General features: G+C 28.4%; 3 protein-coding genes and 1 long non-coding RNA gene across 4 annotated transcripts; 3 read left to right on the top strand and 1 right to left on the bottom strand.

Annotated features, from left to right (window-relative positions):
• The first annotated feature begins 375 nt into the window (after positions 1-375).
• LOC101265430 (protein early flowering 2-like) lies at positions 376-2,071 on the top strand. The gene is made up of 4 exons (NM_001324084.1): positions 376-580; positions 1,028-1,160; positions 1,361-1,662; positions 1,755-2,071. The coding sequence occupies exons 1-4, from the start codon at positions 443-445 to the stop codon at positions 1,902-1,904; spliced, it is 723 nt and encodes a 240-aa protein (NP_001311013.1). The 5' UTR covers positions 376-442; the 3' UTR covers positions 1,905-2,071.
• A 5,061-nt stretch (positions 2,072-7,132) lies between these two features.
• Positions 7,133-9,315, top strand: LOC101265726 (pathogen-related protein). The gene is made up of 4 exons (XM_004237697.5): positions 7,133-7,436; positions 7,896-8,028; positions 8,575-8,876; positions 8,965-9,315. The coding sequence occupies exons 1-4, from the start codon at positions 7,218-7,220 to the stop codon at positions 9,082-9,084; spliced, it is 774 nt and encodes a 257-aa protein (XP_004237745.1). The 5' UTR covers positions 7,133-7,217; the 3' UTR covers positions 9,085-9,315.
• A 1,222-nt stretch (positions 9,316-10,537) lies between these two features.
• LOC101246626 (uncharacterized) lies at positions 10,538-13,082 on the top strand. The gene is made up of 2 exons (XR_011220838.1): positions 10,538-12,519; positions 12,674-13,082. It is a non-coding gene; the product is annotated as an uncharacterized lncRNA (long non-coding RNA).
• A 730-nt stretch (positions 13,083-13,812) lies between these two features.
• LOC101266022 (glycolipid transfer protein 3) lies at positions 13,813-17,618 on the bottom strand. The gene is made up of 6 exons (XM_004237698.5): positions 17,339-17,618; positions 17,161-17,216; positions 16,268-16,404; positions 15,475-15,610; positions 14,581-14,724; positions 13,813-14,151 (listed from the first exon to the last, which is right to left on the bottom strand). Exons 1-6 carry the CDS (start codon positions 17,550-17,552, stop codon positions 14,116-14,118), a joined length of 723 nt encoding a protein of 240 aa, XP_004237746.1. The 5' UTR covers positions 17,553-17,618; the 3' UTR covers positions 13,813-14,115.
• Between the last annotated feature and the right edge of the window lie 8,831 nt (positions 17,619-26,449).

A 26,449-nucleotide genomic window follows, 5' to 3' on the forward strand; every position in this document is an offset into this window, starting at 1 on the left:
AATATTTTATTTTACTAGCTTGAAGCAAATTAAGACTTGGTCATTTGCATAAAAGTTCATATTTTTGAGCGGTCTTTAATTTTGGTCTCTCAAATTCATAATTTTTAAATTTTCGTCCTTTATAAAGTTATATTGCGAATTTCTAAAGAATTTCTGTCATAAGTTTAGATAAAATGTCTTGCGAATTAGATATTATACCGGACAAGTTAGCCCTGTAAAATTAGGTCATAACTAAGAACACTTACGCCCACAAATTTATTATATGAGAAGCAGAGACAAAAATTAAAGACCATCGATTTGAGAATAAAAATTTAAAGATCATTAGGAAATAGGGACAATTAGTACAAAAACATGACTAAGACTTGCTATAGTATTAGGTTAGCTTTTTGATCCTATAAAAACTCATCTGAAGGTTTGTTTAGTTATCATCAAATTAATCAAAATGGCAAGTTCAATAGTAGGAGGGGGAAACAAATACAGAGACTACTTGAGTGATGAAGAGCTCAAAAACACAAAATGGAGAAATGGACCTCCTACTTATGATGTTGTTGATAAGCTCTTTGAACAAGAAAGAACTCATGTATGTTTCTCTTTTCGGATTAAAATTTTTCAAAAATCTTCTTGCGAATACATCACTCCCCTCTTGTTGATACATCTCTATCCCCCTCTCAGATACGTCCCTCCCCTCTCAGATATACACTCTCCCCTCTCATCTCAGATACATCTCTCCCCCCTATGTATCTGAATGTTCTATCCTCTCTGATACATCCATTTTTTCTCGGTTATATTCCTTTTCCTATGTATATGTATTCGGTAGTTCAGTGATGTATTAAATATTCATCAATTTTAAGGGATTATTTTTAATTTAAAAAAGGGTTAAGAGAAATAATGTAATTAGCTTTTACTACTATATGATTTACATAAATTTTCTCTCTTTTTTTTAATCACTGTTTATACTAATAGTTACCTTAATAGAAGTTCAATGTTACGACTAATAGATGCTGGATTTGCCTTTATTCATTTTTAGGTATGGGCTGAAGGATCAGTTGAAGATAAAGTACAAAGGCTATTGAAGACTTGGGAAATGGAATTAGTTCACAAAATAGATCCTAATGAGATGAAATCTGTTGATCCAACAAAGTTCAAGAAGAGTGTCAATGGTACACTTTTGTTACATTTTTTGTCTATATATAATTTCCTTCATTATAATACAGGGGAAAAAGAGAGTGACTAACCTAAATGCAAGTGTTACTCTTATTAAAAAGGGAAGTTTTTGTTATATACAAATACAGGGTCATGCTAGTTTTCTCTGTATCGTTTTTTGATCGTTTGAGAGAATTTTCTCTAATATTTTTTATAGGAAGGAAAGGGTTAACACCGGAAGAAGCTGTAAAGCTTGGTGGTGGTTACAACACATTCCTACAAACTTCATTGCCAGAAAATCTAAGAGTCTATAATCCTGAGGATGAAACATTTGAATCATCACAAAATGTATTTAGATCAATATTTGTACGTGGATTCGCGATCGAAGTCCTTCATGTTTATTCAGGACCACCAGAAATTGTGTACAAGTTTAGGCATTGGGGTTACATGGATGGTCCATTTAAAGGATATGTTGCAACTGGACAACTTGTTGAGCTCTTTGGAATTGGCATTTTTGAAGTACTTACCAAAAAATTACCTTACTTTTTTTTTTTCAAAAAATAAATAAATTATATTTTTGAATTAATTGAATTGTGTTGTGTTTGAAACAGTTGGAGAAAGAGAGTAACAAGATTGTTAAGGCAGAGTTCTTTTTTGATAGAGGAGAATTGCTTGGGCCACTTATGAAAGGAGGAAAAAATGGTGAATCCACAAGTGAGATGGCATTATTGGAGGATTCAAAATGCCCTTTCATGAAATAAAATAATAATCTACTAGCAACAACTTGAAATAAGTCTATGGTTATGTTCTATTTTTTAATAGAAATAGGTGCAAAAAGTGTAATTTCCCTTTGAAGTTTATTAATGTTTCTTCAACCATCAAATTTTCATTAGAGAATGTTTTATCGTAAAAATCAGATTGTGGTGGAGTCACTATTTCAATAGTAAGTTTTAGTAGTAATTAGTTAATGATAATTACATTTTTTATAAATGTTCATGAAGCTTATAGCGACACTGAATATGATGATAATTAATTGATGCCGGTAAAAATTTTAACACTCTTTATTAATGTATGTAATTTGTTGTCGCTAAATTATTTTTTTTTTGCTATAGTAAGTGATAAGCATTTCTTCATTCTTAACTAAAGCTCTTGAGTTCAAATTTTTTATTATGAAATCACCTTTGTTAGGGAACTTTTTTTATTTTTATTTATTTTTTATGTTAAGGAGCATCTTATTCTTATCCCAATGTAAGATTTTTCACGATGAGTTTCAATTTAATTAGGACTCAATCCAATTACGAGAAGACAAAAAAGAAATCTATTATGTTTTGAAAGAGTCAAAGAATGTCTTCTTTAATTAAGATTATTTATACAATTCAAAATTACTTTAATTATAAAAGATAATTATTGGTAACACTTTTTATCATTTCATTTAGTCTTGTTTTTAAAATATAAACATAAATTAACCTCACTATTATATTTGAAAGAAAAGTTTGGATTAGCATGAAGTTTCTAATGATTTGACCATCTTTCTAACTTTGAACCTCACTATTGCATTTGAAATAAGATTAAGGCATAATATTAGAACTTAAATTTGACTTCAAATTTTAACTTTAAACTCCAATTTTCATAATGCACAAACAGACACTTTAACTATTCAACTTTTAAATAAATAATTACATGAGTCCTACATGACATAATACACGTAGGACAAAAAATGACATGTAGGATGACATATAGGACATGTGTGTCTATTTGTTCAATTTTATACAAGTTTAAGTGTCTACTTGTGCACAACTAAAGTTGAAGGGCATAAATGTGATTCAAAGCCAAGTTAAATGACATATTTATGTATTATGCCTAAGATTAACTTCTCTACTTTAGTTGTAAAATACACTATAATACATAAAATAACTCCCACCTATTTCATAACCCAAGACTAATCAAACTTATTTACATTAATATAAATTTAATTGCATTATTCAAATTAAGGATCCACAACCCTAATACCTTTTGCCATAATATTTACAACTTTAGTAATTAATTCATGTGTTCTGTTTTAAAATACCAATATTTATATCTTATATTTTTAGAACATATTTGACGGAATAATTCTCCTTTAAGCACTCTGAAACGAGGATGCACACAATTTTAAATAGAAAGCGCAATTCATATGTAATGATCCGGAAGGTTACTTTTAGAATTTTCGGTAAAAAGTCGAGATTCTTAGAATTTTTTAATTTTGGTAGGCTTAAAATTATTAAAAATGGGTTTTTGAGTCAATCGAAGTTTCGAATCTCAGAATGAATCTCCGTTACTTTCCATCTACTCGGGAATGTAGAATTTGGTCTAGGAGAGACGGTGGTTTCAAATTTGGAGTGATTTCATGGATTTGAGGTCTTAAGTTGAAAATTGATGAGATTTTAGTCTTTGGGTTGATTTCGTCTACATTTGAGGTTTGGATGCTCGAATCGAATTTTTGTCAATCTCGTCGAATTAGGGGGATTATTTTTTTTTGGGGGGGGGGGGGGGTCTTGGTTGAGTTTTTGAGCTTAGTTTTGGTCTTTTTAGGCATTATATTAGTTTATTGCGATTTTTACGGATTTTAAGTCAAGAAAATGTTAAATTCTTGTTTCGATGGTTCCATCTAGTTGGAACATTGAGTTTAGTTAGATAGCATATTTGGTTTGTGTGTACGGGGTTCTGAACGAATTTTGAGGGTCCAATAAGAGACTTGTGTGTTGGCGATGTTTGAGATATGTTGTGTCTGGCGTTCTCGAAGGGTTGACCTTTGTTGCAACCTTTACGTTTACGAAGATCTGATCTTGTATGTTCAAGTCGGCTCATTTTGGTGACGTTCACGTTCGCGATAGACCCATCACGTCCGCGAAGGGTCATTTTATTCGGGGTTTGCATTCGCGATCAAGTTTAACCTTCAATTTCAAAATCAAGTTTTTGGGTCAATTTGACCTTGTTTTCTAAATTGCTTGATATAGGTGTTGTAAGTTTTAAAATCTTATTGTGACTATTTACTTAAATAGATTGTGTTGATTTGGATTCATACGGAAGAGAAAATGTCTAGTGCTGGAGTGAGTATTCAGCTCTCAAGGCAAGTGAAATAACCTTTCCCAAAACTAGTAGAACCACTTATTTATCCAGTTGTATGTGTCGTAGAGTAATGAGAATTAGTGATGAGTTGAATTGTTCTTATTTAAATTTTTCTTAATGATAGTAAGGGGAATAATGAAAATTGCAATTTGTTGGTAATTGTTGTGTGTTATATGATGAATGACTTTGAGTAGTCATATTGGCCCGCTAATTCAGAAACACTTTAATTGTATTGTTGTGATTTTAAATTGCTATGGAATTATCATTTCTTCATTATTCTGGCGAGTGATATTGATTTTGAGATTTTATTTGGCAAATATATAAACATTGTGTGTTTTCAATCGATTTTCGGTCTGAAATTCACCGAATGTATATCGTAGGATATGTATGCATCACTTAATATGACTTTGCATATCATTACATCAGACTTTATGGATGATGATTATTGATTCTATGTTGTTAAGACTTTTTATTGTGGGATACTGTGATGATAGACTATTTGTATTGAGATGTGACTTGAGTTATTCTTTATATGCTTTGTTATAAGGTATGGAAACAGTTAAAAACTTTGATTGATAAACTAGATAATTGATTGTGGTTGATCTGCAATTGTAGAGGCATTGTTATTGAACTGTGTATTACTTGCAGTTGTGAACTTTTAGGCTGGGCTCTTCTTTGTGCATGTTATAATATGTGGAGGTTCGATTAGAATGAACAGAATACTCGTATTCTATTTGCTTTACCTTGTGTTTAGTGGTTTGCTTGTTGAGTACTGCATTGTTTAGTACTCACACCTAGCTTCTACACTTGTGTAGATTACGAGCTCGAACCTATATGATTAGTCTTTTTCTATTCGTCTGAGGCTTTTCTGTGGAGACTTGAGAGGTAGTTGATTGTCACCTCAGTAGACTTGTTCTTTATTCATTTTCTTGTTCTTTCTCTAGAAACAAAAATATTGAGATTGTATTTCTTCCAATTCATGTGTAATACACGAGTGACTTAGAGCCTGTTTGAATATGCTTAAAAGCTGGTCAAACTGATTTAAAAGCTAGTCAAACTGACTTAAAAGTCAGTTTTTGACTTATTAGAGTGTGACAAATATCAAAGCTAAGTGACTTATTTTAAGTCAAAAATGACTTATTTTAAGCAAAAAGCTAAAAGCTAAGTGAGTGGTGTTTTTTTTTTCAATTTAAAAGTCATTTATGTTGACCGTGTATATTACCTTTTTACTCTTAATTCTTTTATTTTTATTTTTATTTTTATTATTATTATTATTATTAATAATAATAATTATTATTATTTTATAGTATTTTATTATTATTTTTTATTATTCTTTATTATTATTATTATATATTATTATTATTATTAATATTTATTTTATTATTCTTTTTTATTATTATTATATATTATATATTGTTACATATTATTATTATTATTATTATACTATTATTATTATTATATAATATTATTATTATTATATTATAATATTATTATTATTTATTATTATTATTATTATAATTATTATTTATAAACAATTTGTAATAATAAAGAATATGTGAAACATAGCAAAATATAATTACTTATGGGTGAAAAATATAAATTAATTTTGTTTCATTTTTTTAAGTATAGAAACCTTATATTAATCAACTTTTATCATATTGACAACTTTTAAAAGTATTTCAGACATTTTGATTAAAAAAGTGTTTACCAACACCTATTTGCCAAATACATCAACAATTATTTTTTAACTTCAGCACGTTTATTTAAACACATAACTACTTATTTTAAAAATAATTTTATACTTTTAAAAATATTTTTTTAAAAGCCACTCTTTTCAAACCCATTCAAATGAGCTCTTATACACATGACAATTAGATTTTAAGGATATTGTTAAGATGGAGTGATTGAAAATTAAAATAAAATAAAAATGGAACATTTATCAAAATACGTGCAGACATACTGCAGGGCTAGATACCATTTAGACCATAAGCATTATTTTTTTAAATTCGTCATAAATATTTTTGGATTATGGCAATTTCAAAAGTAGGTTCAATGAACCTTCCTTTATTCAAATATTTTTGGATTACCAATGACGTTTATTTTTAACTAAAACTATTGGAATGAAATGGGTGGTTGAACTACTCAAACATGAAAAAAAAACCCATCTATTTTGCATATGCGTTTTCCCCCATATTAACACTATTTTAGAAATATAAAAGAAAATCACCGTGATTTTGTATGAATTTTTGCTATAAAATATAATTTTTGCATTCATTTTTTTTACTGAATCAATTTATTAGTAAAACACATGATGAAAAATAAATTCTCACAATAATATTAAAAGCATTTTTAATTTTTACGCATGAAAACACTATTATTTTTCAATTATAATCGATTCAATCGAATTATTTATGAAATCATTCAACAATTTTAAGTGAAAAATGTAGAGAAATAGTGATTTTTTTGTAGGGTAATTAATTACTAACCTCTCTTTGATCCCTAACTTTTGAGATTAAATGGTTGATTTGATGTAATTAACTACCTAGTCCAACTAAAATTCCTAAACTTAGATATTATATGGATTTTCATTGTAAGAAGACATCTCCTGAAAACTTAGATATATGTTAATACATCAACGATGGAAAAGTCAATAAAATATAATTATCCTATTTTGAATTTCAGTACATGTTATTTCCACGACACTTCCAATAAATTATGTTTTTCTATTTGACTACCCTAAAGCCAAGCATGGGCGGCTTTGGTAGAAGCTGATTATAAATTCTATCGAACTTAGTAATTTTTGATATATTTATGTTAAATAATTCATTACAATATGTGTATATGTATTTAAATTTAGAATTCAATTATTTTCTTTTGACTTTGAAGTCGTCGTTTTAATAATTCAGAATTCATAAAATTAAAATTCTGATTTTGCCTCTGATTATTTTAGTCAAGTCTAAGACGTGATGATTAGTATTACCGTTAGCTTTCTGATCTATAAAAGCTCCTTTGAAGGCTTCATTTTAGTTATCATCAAATTAATCAAAATGGCAAGTTCAATAATAGGAGGGGGAAATAAATTCAGAGATTACTTGAGTGATGAAGAACTCAAAAACACCAAATGGAGAAATGGACCTCCTACTTATGATGTTGTTGATAAGCTCTTTGAACAAGAAAGAACTAATGTATGTTCTCTTCTTTTTTTTAATCGTCTTTTCTTTTTGATTTCTCACTCGATGTTCGAAGTACATATTAAAGCTCTGGCGAAATCCTGGTCGCCTACCGCTGGACCTGAATTATTTTTCCATGTCCAGAGTTTGAACACGAAGCCTTTGATTAAGGGTGAAACAGTCTCACAATTTAGTCATCTTTTTTTTTCTGGTTTTCATTCGGTGTTGGAAGCCTACATTGGTGCTCATTGTCTACTATAGGCTTGACTCTTGAGGGATTTTTTTTCCATGTCTAGGATTCAAACACGAGACTTTTAGTTAAGGATGAAACAGTCTCGTCATTACGAACCTTATTAATAACTTCATGTGTTTTGTTATACCCTATATAAAGGAAAATCAGATCAATTATTAGTACTAAAATTTAGAATTTTTAACATTATAATATATAGTGGATTTATTGTTTTAAATGTTTAGGTATGGGCTGAAGGATCAGTTGAAGAGAAAGTGCAAAGGCTATTGAAGACTTGGGAAATGGAAATAGTCCATAAGGCAGATCCTAATGAGCTCAAAACTATGGATCCAAACAAGTTCACAATTAGTGTTAATGGTACATTTTTCTCACAATTTCTCTTACTCTTTCCTAAGGGTATATGTGGTAAAAAAATATATATTATTACAATTTTTTCATGTTTAATAAATTTTTAGAAAATTATTTTGTCTAGCGATTTTTTATCTTAAAAAATGAAGAAAATGAATACTTTAAAAGAAAATCATAAGTAAAGTTAGAGATAGAGTGAACTTTATTTTTATGAATTCAGAGAGAATAATGACTATAAGAAAACTTCTATTTATTTTTCTTCAATAAACAAACAAAACACGCAAATCACCAATTTACTTACGTTAGATGGTCCACATCCATGTGGGAATACAATATTGTATATATGTAATTAAATAATCTTTTATATGTGACCATAACTAAATTTTGAATTTAATATTTATATATTTTAAATAAATTTCTTGATACAAGCTAAGTATGAACTATGAAATATCCTAATTTACTGAGTTCGATCGAATTTATAATTGGACTTCTAGTTTTGCACTGATATTATTCTTCCTATTATATATTTTGAATTTAATTTATATACGCTGACAGGTCGAAAGAGATTGACATCAGCAGAATCTGCAAAGCTTGGTGGTAGCTACAATATATTCCTACAAACTTCATTACCAGAAAATGTTAGAATCTACAATCCTGACGATGAAACATTTGAATCATCACAAAATCTTTTCAGATCAATATTTTTACGCGGATTCGCGATCGAAATCCTTCATGTTTATTCAGGACCACCAGGAATTGTTTACAAATTTAGGCATTGGGGTTACATGGATGCTCCATTTAAAGGACATGCTCCAACTGGACAACTTGTTGAGCTCTTTGGAATTGGCACTTTTGAAGTAATTAACCAAAAAAACATCTACATTTCTTTATTTATTTTTTTAAATTTATATAATATATAATTAAATGTTAATTTTGTCTTAACAGTTGGATAAAGAGAGTAACAAGATTGTAAAGGCAGAGATGTTTTTTGATAGAGGAGAATTGCTTGGAGGACTTGTGAAAGGAGAAAGCAATGTTGCGTCAACATGTCCTTTTATGAAATAAGAAGAAATTATTATTACTATGTTTTATTATTTTACTAAAAAATGTTTAGCTTACCTTTGAAGCACATGGTTTGTTTAATATTTCAAATAAAACGTATTTGTGTTCTATGATATTCTTTTATTGAGTTCTAAGATATATTTAATTATCTTTTATACTTGTGAAAGATTGTTAGTACTTGTAATTCTGTTTACGCAAATTTAAATAAAAGAAAGAGGAGCTATTTAGGTCTCATTTTTTTTTTGTTTAGTAAAACTTTTAGTTTGATCGCAATCGTTAAATTTATTTGATTTTAAGATCTAAATAAGTTGTCATTATTCACGCTTAATTAAAGTCATCTGATCATTTAGATCTCAGATACTAAAGTTATTTAATATTAGGTCTAATTCTTAATAATTAGAATTTTAACTATCAAGTGCATTTGATTTTTTAATGTTACGACTATAATAGTTATTAAAATATGTAACAAGATCTTAAATTCTAATTTGAAGGTGTCTATCAAATATAAAATTAAAGATGGTAGTTCACTAATTCCATCAATCCACCGTTATTGTCATAGCTTATTGTTATCAATTATCATGATCATTGCACATCGTTATCAACTATCATAATTCATAACCCACAATGATCATCATCCTTATTCATATCAATCATTGTTGTCAATAAATACATATAGTCATCGTCAGTGGCGGAGCCACATTATTATTAGGGGATTCATCCAAATTTTCTTCGGCGAAAATTATGTTAATATTTTTAAATAGTTAAAATAATTTTTTAGGTATATAGTAGATATCTAACCCCATTCGATTACTTCGTTTGTTTATTTCTTCAATTTTTAAACCCCCTTACGGATAAATCTGGCTCACTATTCACCATTTACACTTATCAGCACAAATCATCATTAACACAATAACCACCAATCACTATAAACAATCATCACCATCAATTACTATTATATATTGTAAACCACTGATAACACATTCACCACGATCATTATCATCCACCACAATCATTAGTTACCGATACCTATTACCAACATCAACCACTACTAGCAACAACCATCACCATTCTATCCATAACACACACTATCAGCCAACAACATCCCCGATTGACACTCATAACCATAGTCATCATCACTACCATCCACCGTTATGTAATTAAAAAAAGTTATTATTCTTATATAATAGTAGATGAATTTTATATTTATTAAATCTTTTTAAAAGATAAATTTTATACATTTCAGATATTAAAAAACAAACCTTCTTAATTATTTATTTGATCTTAATACAACATCATAATTTTCCCTCTATTTGTTTGTTCCTAACTAACTATACTATGAAGATGCCAAAGCCAGCACTAACGGAAAATGATTACATGCAAAAATACAAACAAATAATTGAAGTTGTAATTTACAACTATATACTTTTCAGTTACATCACACATAGGCAATGTAAAACATCATCAAAACTTTATTTCATTTCATTTTCTTTCATAAACTTAACTATGTCAAACTCAGAAAAGTTCAATTCTGTTCAATATGTTCATACAATATCTGAGGCCGGTCGCCTCCTCCTGCCAATCGTTGGAACTCGATAGTATTGGACTTCAATCTCCTCCCTGAATCTTCTTTAAGTGAAAATTTTGAATCTTTACAATCAAGATTCTCAAAATCTATTGATATTAACCTGTTTGTTAAAAATAAAATCCATTTCAAACGATTCGTCGTTGTATCAGCCTTGATAATTCTCATTATACCCACTTTTATTCTGCTTAAGCATTTTTATCATCCAAGAAAACATCATCATGACTCTTCCCACAACATCACTCTTGTTCTTAACAAAGCTCTTCTCTTCTTTGATGCTCAAAAATGTATAGTACATACAATTTTGTGTTTATAAATGCATTTCCCCTGTTTCCTTTTTTGATGGTTGGTTAAATGATCCTTTTATTATTCGTGCAGCGGGGAGATTTGTTGAGAATAGATTGATAAGGTTTAGAGGGGATCCAGGGATGAATGATGGGAATAGCAATGAGAAAGATTTAGATCTTGTTGGTGGTTTTTATGATGCTAGAAATAATATAAAGTCAAGTTTTACTATATATAGCTTATACTGTTAAGTCTTTTGAGCTGGACAGTGATTGAAAGTATGAAAATACTGGAGAAACTGATCATGTTAAAGATATAATCAAATGGGGTAGTTTATATTTGCTTAAACTCTTTGTTTCTCCAAATAATTCTTCTACTACAACTTCAGCAAAAATCTACTCTCAGGTACTAATCAAGAATCTTAATTCAAGACTATTTTGAGTTAATCATCGAAAACAGACATGAACTATCACTCTTTCGTGAGTTTCACATCTCATCTGTCAATTGTTCTCTCTTCACCGTTTACTCAACTAGGCTTGTTTTAGTACATAGATGTAGGAAAAGGGAATTGCTGATAGTTGAAGTGTGAAACATGTGAATAAAGTGATAGTTTGGATGTGCTTTGGACCATTGTGTCTAATATTTTCGGATAAAGTTTCAATCTTTTGTTGATTTCAGGTTGCCGGGAATAATTCAAATGCTGAGAATGATCTAACTTGTTGGAAAAGACCAGAAGACATGAACTACCCGAGGCTTGTTTCGGTTTGTGACATTAGTACTGCTTCAGAATTTGCAGGGGAAGTGATAGCAGCAATATCAACTGCATCATTAGTATTGAAAAAAGATGAGGACATTTCAGAGGAATTGGTGAAAACAGCAGAGAAATTGTTAATTCTAGCAAATAGAACAGCGAAGAAAGGGAAGTACACGACGAATGATGAGTGTGGAGGACAAGCTAGACAATTTTATAACTCAACTAGTTACAAAGATGAATTGGTTTGGGGTGGACTTTGGTTATTTTTGCAACAGGAAACAAAACTTACCTTAAGTATGCAACAGAAAACTTTGCCTCAGCTGTAAAAGGAAGAGGTAGCTTCTGAAGAAGGCGTCTTCGATTGGAACAACAAAACTACTGCTATATCGGTAACTTGACACAAAATCTTGATGAGAAATAATGTTTTCTGTTGTATGTATTTCATTTTAAGACTAAAACTTACTACTGTTATATAGATACTGCTTACAAGGATAATGTACTTTCGGGATCTTGGTTATCCATATGAGTCTTTGTTTATATCATCAACGAACAATATTGATTTGCTCATGTGTTCGTATACTTATGATACAAAGTACAGCAAAACAGCAAGTGATGTTTCAATGTTCATATTACAAAATAGATGCATTTAATCCTTTTAAAGCCAAGTACTGATGCAGCATTACTCCAATATGCTGCAACATCTTCCTTTCTTACCAAACTATATAGCGACTATCTCCAGCTTTTGCGTACACCAAGCAGAAGGTGTTCTGATTTTGTCTTTTCCTCGGGAAGTTCAAAACAATTCTCACAATCACAGGTGATACCCCTCAAAAAAGTACCAATTTTCGCATATCTTTATGAGGCTACACCTTCTTATAAGTAGGATGCATACAACATATTGTATGCATTTCACTAGGATATTACTTGATGTAAAAAGGCCTAAGTTTGTGTCTTAACAATATTTGTCACAGGTGAATCACATACTAGGTGATAACCCCTTTGAAAATGTGTTATGTGGTTGGATGTGGTAACACCTATCCTGTTCAAGTTCATCATCGAGCTGCATCGATCCCTTGGGATGGGAAACAACGTGATTGTTCAGATGGGAATCAGTGGCTCAATTCAAGAAGGGACAATCCAATACCATCTTGGGAGCAATGGTTGCAGGACCAAATAAGGATGACTTTTTTTCGAACGAAAGATGTAAGCCATGGTTCACAGAACCAAGTATAGCAAGTAATGCTGGGCTTGTAGCAGCACTAGTTGCACTTCATGATCCTCCTACTGGTTCAACTATAGGTAATTTAGGAATAGACAAGCATGGTATGTTTGAAAATGTATAAGAAGTGCCTTGAGTAGAAAGGCAGTAACTAGTTACTCTTACTCCCTCCGTTTCAATTTGTTTTTCCCAACTTTCCTTTTTTAGTCTGTTCTAAAAAAGAATACCTTTTTCTTGTCACTACAACAAAACCAACTTTTAGCGGCAATAAAGAGACACATTAATAAAGAGTATTTAAGTTTTTTTTACCGGCATTAGTTAAGTGTCAATAGATCCAATGTCACTAAAGTTTTTAGAGACATATACAAAGACTACTAATTGCTGTTAAAAATACATATTTAGCAGAACTGCTAATTAATTGCCGCTAAAACTCATTTTTTATGTAGTGTGTTTAGAGAGAAGTCTTTAATTGGCGGTCCAAGACGAGGGAATCATTCCTCTGTAAACAAAAAAAAAAGAAGCTAGAATCTTTCTTTTGATAGAGCTTTCACGTCTGCGCATAGAATCCTTTTTTGTCCTTCGATTCTATTTTGGGTCGGAACCGATGATTCGAAAGTCGTTTCAAATATTCTTTGCACCAACTTTTCACATGACACGTTTGAAGTTTAAGTGTAAACAACATGTTGGTGTATTTTAATTTCTATATATCTTTAGTTTGAAACCACCACATTTTACTTTCTTAAATGCCGAGTCAAGTAAAATATAAACGAACGAATTAAAACGAATGGGAATAGTAGTTTCTTGACATTGTTTAGATGGTTCATAAGGTACAAATAGTTACATCAATTCTATAATTAAGGCGTAAAAAGTTTATATAATGCAAGACACATGTTTTCTATTAAATCGTTTGATGCAAACACCGGGTGCATTACTTATATATATGCACCTGGTGTTTACATCAAACCACACAATCTAATCTTAAAATTGCGAATTAGAATAAAAGGTACACATCCCATTTTGGTGCTTACAAGTACGTAGATATGTACCAAATGAAGTGTACGTTTACATAACTGAACTTGGGATGTATATATTACATAACAAGCAAAAAAAGGATAATGGTTAGAGAACTCTGAAAAAAAGTCATATTTACAACTAGCTTGTCACATTTTCTTGAACATGCATGCACTTTCATCTTCAAGTAGATTTTAACCTATCAAGACCATATGCACCCTACAAAATAAAGGTTAAACAAAACAATTAGCAGAATTAAGAAGAAAATAGTAATTGTTATTGGATCATTATTAGTGTAGAGTTAAATATAATTATAAAATAAGGGGAAATCGACAAATATATCTTTGAATATCATAAATGATCTGCAGATATCATCTGTCATACTTTTGGGACATTGGTGCTCCCGTCAAAAAACTAGAGCATATATGTTTTTCACTATAATAGAAGACTAACTAGGGACGTGTGGCGCAATCTTATTCGTTGATATGATATTTAATAAATATCGGGTCGGTGGATAAGATAGTAACACATGTATATCTGTTAATATAAATGATTTATATGCTCAGGATATCTGCATACCATTTGTGATAGTTCGAGAATATATTTGTCCTTTTCCCCTGAAATAAATTATATTGAGATCGATCTTACCAAAACTTCGTGAATTTCTTTTAACAAAGGTGCCAATAGTGAAATGAAGGTACGCAATTCCTTCTTAAAATCATCGTTATTTTTATCTTTTCCCTTCAGAATTGTGATTAAGCCCTTGCTATCTGGCACTAGCTTTAGTCCTACCTGCAGAATAGTTTTTTGTTTAATTTTCACATAAAATAGCTTAAATAACATATTTTTACTCTATATAGCGGCCCATCAAAATAATAGCCTCAATTTTTTGAGTATACTAAGGTGTGTATATATAAACACACACATATAACACACATATTTTATGCATAAGTAGTGTATATAGTGGCGGAGCTACAATTTGGTCAAAGGGGTGTCAAAATATAAAGAAATAAAATCGTGTAGAAGCCAAGGAGTGTCAGTATGTAATATAGATATACACAAAAAATATTTTAATTCTAGCTACACAACGTAATTTTCCGATGAAGGAGTGTCGGTCGACACCCTGAGTGTATATTTTTGGATAATTACGATCCTAAACAGTTCGGCCAACTAGTTTATAAAATATGTACACTATGTATATGTTGTGTATATTTATGCTAAATATACATATCTATTCACAATGTATACACTATCAATGTATATATTGCGTATATTTTTGATTTTTTTATGACAAGGAAAACCGACAAGCCTGGTGCGACGAGCTCGACCCAGAAGACAAATCTCTTGCTTTCACTGGCAAGGGGTTTCGAACTTGAGACCTCCAACGTGAGAGTCCCTAGCTCAAACCACTGGGTCACCCCGAAGGGTTATATTGTGTATATTTTAACCATATTGGTAAGCTAGTTGGCCGAACTATAAATACTCATATTTGTGACTTTCCCTATACTCATAATATAGAAAAAAGAAGAAGAATAGAATGACCTTGAAGGCAGCTGAAGAGATCCATCCATGCCATGGCTTAAGGGTGTTAGTGTAAGATTCTTGAACAGCTTGGACCATATTCCTCTCTAAATCATCAGCCAGTAGTTGTAACAATGCTAAGGTGAAATCCAAGGATCTGCAAGTATATATCCAATATTATAAACTACTAACTTCAAACCAATTTTTACATCATCATTGTACATTATCGAGTCATTCAAAGGATATCTTAAATAAAACATGTCACTTTATCGTAACAGGTAATGATGATATATGATAAAGTAAAAGTTATATACACTGAAAGAGTGTATATCATTTAAACTCCTTAAAGTAAATTCATGAACTAAAACTAGCATTCCATACTAATTTTTATAAGTACACACATTCACATAAATATAAATCAGAGAAACGGATCAAGAATTTTAAATTTCATGAGTTACAAATTATGTTTGAGCTTTTATACGTACGTACAACTGATTTCATTATGTAGGATTTCTAGGTTCAAAACATAATTTTCACTAATTTTCGACATCCATTTATGTTTGTGTCTATAATATTCTATTAAATTTTATTAGTTCTCCTTAATTATAAGAACCTTCTCTAATTACTTTTAGTGAATATATATAGAAAGAAAATGATCATCGAAAAGATGTGCTGCAGTGGATAAGGTTGTTCCTTTCTTAATCAGAGGTTTCATATTCGAGCTCTAAATATGAAATAATTTTTGATAGAAAACACTACCTCGAATGGTCCTACCAAAAAAAAAAAAGTGAATATATGCAAAGTGTTAATTTACCTGGTGAGCCAAAGAAGAGCTTTGCTACAAGTTTTAGGACACTTTGTTCCTTTGCCTTCACTAATCACCTCTTTCTTTAATATCTCAACCATATTTGAGTAGAGAGCAGGGTCTGAATCATGCATCTTTTCCAATTTCTATACATTTGATATACACAAATAAACTATATGCTAAAAACAACAAACTATAATTAATGTGTACGCAATGACGTATTAGAAACAAACAAAGAAGTGCAAAATTATGTAATGTAACCATCAATAAAGTGAATAAAAATCATAAGAGGATTTTAATTTCTCATAAAGAAACTAAAAATATTACTATGTGACTATTACTATTCCTATATGTATTTATAATATATTTGGAAAAGTAACTAAAATAGTCAAGTATAGTCCTAGTTAAAAAAAAACATCAATTTATCCATAAAAAGTGAAGATGAAATTTTGGCCTTTGGGGCCCAGAAATAAAATCTTAATCGTGTGTTTTACACAAACCATATGAAAGTAACATATCTACATAGTTTTAAAAAAATTAAAAATTACTCCATACAACAGACATTATTATAAGGTTGAATTTTCAAGTAATCACTCTATTAATATTGATTATTATTTCAAAACGTTTATTTTTAATTTAAAATAAAATAAAATATATAAGAAAAGATAATTTCAAAAATTATCATTTATTAGGATAAGTAACAGCTATCTAAAAACTATTAACTCGACTTTGTTATTGTAAAAAAATTCTTTATTTATAAAAGTATTTTATCGGCTTAAATATAAATTATAAGAAATAATTCTATATTATAGATTAAAAAATATATAATATTATATTATTATAAATCGAGATAAAATATGACATTTAAATTGAAACGAGATATTTCGTATGATTGGACTTACTTGGATGTTTTGAAATATGTCTTGTCTCAACACAGCCATTGTCGGCCCTATCTTATCTTCATTCAAATCATTTCACAATAAAACAACAATTAATAACAAACCAAATCCACAATAATTATCCAAAAATCATTAAAATTAAATTTTTTTTAAAAAAGGAATATTATATAGTAGTACTAACCAAGAACTTGAAGGACTAAATTTGAGATAGAGAGAAAAGGCATAGTAGGAATATGATAATTATAATCTTTATGATCATCATGGTGATTAGCATCACTAATTTGTTGTTGATCATGTTTAATTAATTTGACTTTGATGAGCTTCATCATAGATAGTTCTTCAATACCAATTGTTATTTCTGTTGACTCTACTTCCATATCTCTTCTTCTCTTCATTTCATCAAATTATACACTTTCTTCTCTCACCACTTCATCTTATATATATATATATATAGTGACAAAAACTTGTTAAATATTAATTACCAAAAATTATAAAAATAGGTTCACCAGCTGTTTTGGTCATTGTTATCGTCACATGACTAAAATATTATACTATCAATATTAAACTCTTTTTTTTTTGCTCTAGGAAATATTCTTTTCAACGGCTCTCAAAGTGTTGGGAGCATTTGAAATGGTCGCTATTAATTCAGAACTCATAAAGTTAAAATTCAGGCTTAGTCAATTTATGTCTTTTATAATATTACTTATTTTTTTTTTACCTATTGTGATTTCGTTTTGAGAATTGAACTATATAAATTTTGATTAATATTTTATAATATATATTTTTTGCATCTAATATGAAAAAATTGTAATTTATAGCTCTTTTTATATAATTTTTTTAATTTTTATTTTTTAAAATATTAAATTAGTATAAGGTAATTTAACCTTTTAAATTATTTGTTTTTTAAAAATAATATAGGAAGGGAGGGAGTATATTTATATTATAATTTAAGATTCAAAATAAATATTGAAAGGAGCTGAAAAAAAAATGATACTCTCTCATTTCTTTCATTAATTGACATTGAAGTTGTCATTAATCGTATTAGAATAAAGTATAATTTCGTGTTACCCCTTTGAGTAATGGGTTAGAACTACTCAATAAGAAGGAAAATTTCCAAATTAAATAATATAATCATTAATTGAACTTCTTTTTAAAAGTAAAATAAATAAATGATAATGGCACGAGAATCTAGGGTAGAACCATCTGTTAGGAAACTTGAAATGGGATAAAAGTCATAGTATTTTTTGTATGGAAAAATGGGAAATATTTGGTTCTATTGACTTATGATATCTTAGATTTATAAAATTTATAACTTGTACTGGTGATAGGGATAATAATCATTATATACTAATAGGGAGTTTTTCGGTTTTAAAATAGTTGTTGCTTTAGCTAAAAGAAAATATACTTTTAAGGTCTTGATTCAATTTTTTTAGTCAATAAGATATTTATATATTTAATTATAAATATTTGTTTATCTTACTAAAATGGTTGATAATCACTCATATCAGTTCTTCTTGATAATATTTTATCTTTCTTCGATATGAAATGAGTTATAATGATATTATTTTAAAATGAAAGAAATATAAAATATTCTATATATTTGAATGACTGAGAGAATTCAAGACTTAAGTATACCATTGGAGGTATGATACTATAATTTGAGTAAATTTTGAGATTTAGCAAAACCTAATAAATGTTTTGATTTATTTGTATATTTCGATATATAAATAGGTCCTGCATCGATATACATATGGTTTTGTATTTGTATATTTCGATCTGTTTGTACATTTTGGTATATAAATGGAGCCTGCAATTGTTATACTTGGTATATAAATGAGTTTTTATATTTCGATCTATTTATATATTTGGTATATAAATGAGTCCTGCATTTATATATTTCGGTACACAAATAGGTTCTACATTTGTATGTCGGTCTATTTGTATATTTTGATGTACAGATAGGATGACAAAAAATATAAAATGTTTGCTGCGAATTTCAGATAAAATAAACTATGAATATAACATTTTAACTTAATTTAATAATTTGATATTTCATATAATTTTCCCCAATTTAAACAGTATTTTCTGTTATATTTTAAATAATAAATAATTTTTTAAATATTTTGCGTCCACTAAAATACGACACATTCTTATATTATTATATTATGTAATAAGTAGTTATATACTATTTTTGTATAAGAAACCTTTTCCTTTCAGATTATCCTAATCGGATACACTTTCTAAAAATCATTAAAGACATATACATCCCTGAGAATTATAACATTTAAATAAAATGGCTGTCGAAATTTATAACATGAGTATTTTATTTTATTTTTTTGACTTTTCACCCAACGTTGTAATTAATTTGTTAATTAGAAGAGGATGAGGGTAATTAATGCTATGAACTCCAGCATATGATTAATCTTCAAACTTAGTGGCACTAGTCATATTTCAAACTTATAACACATTAGTTTTAAAAAGTTGATATTATGTAAATTTTTTATATTTTTATATATTACTGTAAATTTCTTTGTCTTTTCCTATGTGAAATACACATAAAACGTCACATGTACTCCTTTATCTTTGGTTACCACTCACGACTATTATATTATTCATTTTATATATATTTATCGATGATAACATTCATTTTAAATATGCCTCTGAAACTTATTTTTCTTAATATACCTTGCGACTAGCCTATCTTATATGATTCAAATATAATGGGAATGGGCTATATTGGTCCATAATTTATGATAAGGTCACTTGTCAAACTTAACATTTAAAAGCTATGAATATGCCTTTGGTCATAAAAAAACAAAACAATTTAAACACGATAAATATGCATCTAGACAAATTACGTAAAAGCAATTTGATTGTAAAATGTTAATTCCTTATATAGCTTAGTCATAAATCATACCTCTCATACATACAATAAATAACAACGATGTAAATTAGTAAATCAAATGGAGAAATAAAAAAACTTTTTTACTTGTAAAATTAAATAATTAGATATACTTAATATGGCAAATACAAATTGAATGTTGAAACTATTTAAAGAGCAATAATTAAAGACATTATTTGCTTATTGAGGATTAAATAATATAATATTTCAAGATTGAAGAATGTATCGACCCTTTATTGTCCTCATTCATATATATATATATATATATATATATATATATATATATGAGGAATTAAAATTATGATGCTTTATTGTTGCAGGAAGCATATCATGTGAATTTCTTCTAATATGAAATAGGCAAAGAGCAAATCTCATAATTGAAAAACAGAAGTTCATCAATTATTATTATGGTTTGATGTTTCCCAACAGCAACATAAATGGATAAGGTCAAACAAATCAATATCAGAGAGTTTTTAGGAGTTCTATACTTTATTTATTGTTTTTTCAATTAAACTATTATAATTGTTGTACTCCCTCCACTTTTACGTTTTTCTTAAAAAAAAATTATTTATTCTGTTTTATTTTTTACATGTCTTTTAAGAAAAATATTAAAAGAAAAAATATTACTTTCTTTCATCGACATAAATAAATTTTTGAAATGTTAGATCCCTCTTTAAAAATTAATTCATTAAATATATGTGGTAATTTTTATAATTTGCTTCTTCTTAGACTATTCTTAAAAAGAAATATAGTCATTAAAGATATGGGTAAATTTTTATTTTTTTTTTGGGTGGAGGGGGTTTCAATTAATCCATTTTTTCATATTAGTTGACTTTTTCTCTCTTTATAATACGTCCCTTAAAAATTTGTACATAAGAAAGATAAATTTATTAATTTATAACTTCGTAAAATATTTTTTTGAAACTTTACAAACTTAGTTATACTTTCAAATATAATTAATTCAAAGTGTAAATAATTTTTTTAATTAATCAATTATTTATATTAACAGATAATTAAATTAATTATTTTCACATATATAAATAACTAATATGAGACGAAGTCAAAACGTGACAGGAGAGTAATACATTTTTGAATTTCGAAAAATTTATTAATTTTATACCATGACGAGAAGTGTTAGAAATTCATTTTATTGGGATTTGACAAATATTGAATAGGTCAAAGTAGCTCTTGCTTAGTAAATTCAAATTTGAGCAAGAACTTTTTGGAAAATATCTTTCAATCGTAAGTGATTAATTTACTTTCAAAAACAAATAATGCTAGTGGTAAAATATTGAATTAAAAAAGAAATACTGGCAACAAATTAAGTGGATTATTAGTCAATTACTACATTGTTTAAAATATACCTCGTAAATTGCAGGACATTAATTGAGCTTTGCATTTCAAATTTAAACATTATATTATAATGCGCTCTATTTTATTTTACCTAGTTCTTATATTAAAGATAATTTTCTTTTTATTTGGTCTCTTTAGTAAATGAAGGAAAAGCATTATTATATTTCCTTTCAATACTTTTTTATTCTTTATCATTAAATAACTATCTAAAAAATACTTATCTAATTTAAATTTTTAACAGTTATTTATTCATTTAGTCATTTTCAAATTATTGAATTTATTAGAATAAAAAATCGTAGAAGAAAATTATTATTACATTTATTATTTTTAAAGATATTACAAGTTAATACTAAACAAATAAAAATAAATTAAAAAAATCATATAATCAATAAAAAATAAAATAATACAATTTATAAAAGATAAAATCAAATTAATATGAGTCTAATAAAATGAGCATAATAGTGACAATATGATGAGACCCACCGCCCAAATCTAAGATTCCTCGATATGCTTTGTTGTTAATTCAGACGAAAAAATATAACAAAAAAATATATTCCTCTTTCGTACGTCCACTAACAAATATTATTAAGAAAAAATTAGACCTCTTTGCTTGGATTCATGAATCTAAAGAATATTTATTTGTTTAATTTTGATTATTTTAATTTATTAATTTTAAATATTCATAATAATTGCTGTTTAATTAACGTATTAAGTATTAATTTATATTATATATGTTGTTGATCAGATAAGAGAGTGATCTAACACTAAATATTACATATATAGCTGTAATTGTTCCCCTTGGGTTGACCTATGCAAAATTCAAACCCACTTATCAATTAGCAATTAATAATAACAGTAATTAGGTCCTAATTACCTGATTTAATTTGTAGTAGACAAAAAAAAAACTTGATCTATTAATTAATGAAATTATAAACATGCAATGATTGATTAGCTAGGAAGTGAGCCGTTTAATTTCATGCCAAACACGAACTATATATAAGCTGACTTAAAACACATTTATTCTTATATTTTTAAATATATAGCTGACTTAAAACACATTTATTCTGATATTTTTAAATATATAGCTGACTTAAAAACATATAATAAAATCATATTTAAAGATATAGTTGACTTAAAGCATATCTGTCCTCATATTTTTAAAGGTACAATAATGCATTAATTTGATTGTGAGAAAGTAAAGGGGCCTGTCACTTAGGTAGGAAAAATGATTCTATATAAAGGAAATTAGATGATGAATTATGGACCAAATTATAAGTAGATTAATGATGAATTTGCAAAATTAATTTTGAATTTATTTGATGCAAACAAATGTGCACCCCATCTAGACACATAAGATATTGTTGTATTGCAAAATTAAAGAAACAAAGTTCTAATCTAGGTTGACTCGTAGAACAACTTTTTATTTGTCAATTTTATCATAAATTTTGCTTCATAATTACTATTTTTTAGGAAATTAAGAAGCCATTCATTTGTTTTATCTTTCATTGATACATTGTTCAGAGCAGATTTAGGAAGGGAGAAGGGGTGTCACGTGATACTGCTTCGCCGGAAAAAATAGCAAAATAAAATGAAACATAAAAGACATCGTTTGAACAATAGAAACACATAGCTTAGATCATTTTCTGCTGAAACATAGGCTGCGTGCGTGTTCAATCTTACATAGTCATGTTTTTCTTTTCTTTGACCTTCTTTGCTTAGTAATTATTTGATATTTTATTTGTATAAACAAAAATTTAGTATAATATCATCAAGGAAATTACTTCGAATTTTTTTCAAAAAAAAAAAACTCATGAAAAAAATTATATTTTATCTTTTATTTTATTTTTGTAGGAAAAATTATAACAATATACATGAATTGTGTTTTGTTTGTGGCTTTTCTTTTTTTTTTTTTAAAAAAAAAAGTATGATTCATATTTTTTTTCTCATTTTAAAAGGTGACACCGTTTATGAAAAATTCTGCGTACGCCACTGCATTGTTCAAATACATGATTCATACCGTTTTCTGAAGAAATCTTACCAATTATGAAACCTGACAAATGAACAATTTCATGAGATACCATTTTCTTAAAATTGTCACTCGATATTGTATGTATCTGTATTGGAGTTTGAATAACACTCAGAAGGTTCCGCATTAAGGATAGAACGCTTCCTAATTAAGATAATTTCATATCGAGAAGACTTTGAACTCGAGAAGGAGTACTTATTCACATTCCACTACAACAAAAATGACCATTAGCGGCATTTAATTCTTAATTGTCGCTAAATATGTATTTTTAACGGCAATTGTCACTCTTTACATATGTCCCTAAAGTCTTTAGCGATATTGGTTCTAACGACACTTAATTAATGCCGATAAAGACGTTAATACTATTTATTAGTGTTAATGTTTAATGCTACTAAAATTATTTTTGTTGTAGTGTTCCACTCCACCACAACCTTGATTGAAATAATTGTTTAGATTAATGGTACTAGTATATAGTTTAATTAATTAATTAACCAATAAGAGGGAACAAATTTTATGAGTTTTAGTACAGTGACAGTACATGCTAAGTACTTAGTGAGGTTGTTATGTTGTTATCAATGGATAATTAAAAAAGGTGTGTGAGTAGGCCCCACATCAGATACAAACTTCCCTAATAAGAACTGGACCAGGTGGCTAACACCTAAATAGCAAGGTGTTAACTAGTAAAAATATAATATGTTTTATCTTAATTTATGGTTTTAACTTTTAATTAATTAGTATGACTTTGCATAAATTATAACTTTTAAAATGTTAGTATTCACATGGTATCTTTTCTCTTCAATTTGTACAATTTGTTTGCTTCATTTAATTTGCTTTCTCATCTTGCTATTTTGTCATAATATGTTTCCTAATTTCAATTTCAATACTTTGATTGCATTTCTCTTAAACTATAAGTGTTTATATGAAATAATTTCTTTATTTTATAAAAATAAATATAAAATTTATACACATTTTATTTTTACCAAATTTTACTTATAAAAATTGCACTAATATATTATTGTTATTTTTATTGTTGGATCAAATCAACCAGATCAAAATTTCATATACCAAATATAGTTAAATATCTTATAACAATATTATTTATCTCGATAATAGTTTTGATTATTATAATAAATATTATTATAAATAACATACAATATAGTAACATGATTATTATACTAATTTTTTGTTATAAAATATAATTGTTATAGAGCGACTTAATTAGATCTGAAAAGAAAACGTTTAGATTCTCTTTTTCATTTTTTTCCCTTTCTCTTAATGGTGAGTTAATTAGTATCTTTTGATGCTCTTGAAGTCAAACACTTATTAAATTGATAATTTGTGTTAGTTCCAAATGTTTTTTTTTTGGAACATAATTGTGCATCTCATCATCCTATTGCCATCAAGAATTTCAATTTCCATATTTGACCTTCTTAATAATAACAAAATCGTGCAATGTGAATATAATCGATTCTGTTATAAAGTATTTCTATAGTGAATGTCTATCATGTGGAGTCCTTTTTAGGATATGATTAAAGAGTCCTCCTACTTGGGGATCAAGTTAGATTTCCCCTATAAATAGAGTGCTCCTCTTCATTGTAAATTCATCAAGAGAAATAACAAGTCTTCTCTTCTTTTCTCTCTAGCTTCTTTTTCTTATTTAATAGTTTTATAACACGTTATCAACACGAGACTCTAATTTCTCAAAAGTGAAGGTTAGATTTGAAGAATTAATAAAGATATGGATAATTCTAAGAACATATTATCGAAATATGAAGATATTTGTTTGATTGATTCTTGTACAACACATACGATATTCAAAAATAAGAAATATTTTTCTCATTTAAGTATGGGAAAAATAAATTTTACTACAATTTTTGGTAGTACTAATATGATTGAGGGCTTTGGAAGAGCCATTGTAATTTTGCCCAAGGGAACTAAACTCATTAATAATGCTATGTTTTCTCCAAAATCTAAGAGAAACTTGTTGAGTTTTAAAGATATCCGTGAAAATGGTTATCATATCCAATCAATGGATGAAATAAATCTTGAATATCTTGGTATCACCAAGTATGTCTCTGGGCAGACATGTGTTATAGAAAAGTTCCATACTTTATCTTCTGGCTTGTATTGGACAAAAATTAGTGCAATTGAGGCACATTGTATAGTAAATAAGAAGTTTACTGATTCCAATACATTTGTACTTTGGCATGATCGTCTAGGACATCCTGGGTCAATAATGATGAGACGAATTATAGAAATTTAAATGGACATCCACTAAAAGACCTAAAAGTTCTTTTAAATGGTGAATTTTCTTGTACTGCTTGTTATCAAGGCAAGTTAATTGTGAGACCACCACCAATGAAAGTTAAGATTGAGTCCCCTGCGTTCTTGGAACGTATACATGGGGATATTTGTGGACCTATTCACCCACCTAGTGGGTCATTTAGATATTTTATGGTTCTAATAGATGCGTCTTCTAGATGGTCTCATGTGTGCCTATTGTCATCTCGTAACTTGGCATTTGCAAAAATTATTGGCACAAATAATAAGGTTAAGGGTACACTTTCCTGATAATCAGATTAAGTCCATTCGTCTTGATAATGCTGCAGAGTTTTTATCCCAATCATTTAATGATTATTGTTTAGCAATTGGGATAAGAGTTGAACACTCCGTTGCTCATGTTCATACTCAGAATGGTCTCGCTGAATCATTAATTAAACGTTTGCAATTAATAGCAAGACCATTGCTTATGAAAACTAAGTTGCCCACTTCTGTGTGGGGACATGCAATTTTGCATGCTGCAACACTTATTCGTCTCAGACCGACAAGTTATCATAAGGTTTCTCCATTGCAATTGGTTATGGGTCAAGAACCTAATATATCCCATCTAAGAATTTTTGAAAGTGCTGTATATGTGCCTGTGGCACCACCAAACCGCACTAAGATGGGCTCTCAAAGAAGGTTAGGAATATATGTTGGGTTTGAGTCACCCTCCATTATACGCTATCTTG

The sequence above is a fragment of the Solanum lycopersicum genome, chromosome 4 (assembly GCF_036512215.1).
Source record: "Solanum lycopersicum chromosome 4, SLM_r2.1".
Classification (NCBI taxonomy): domain Eukaryota; kingdom Viridiplantae; phylum Streptophyta; class Magnoliopsida; order Solanales; family Solanaceae; genus Solanum; species Solanum lycopersicum.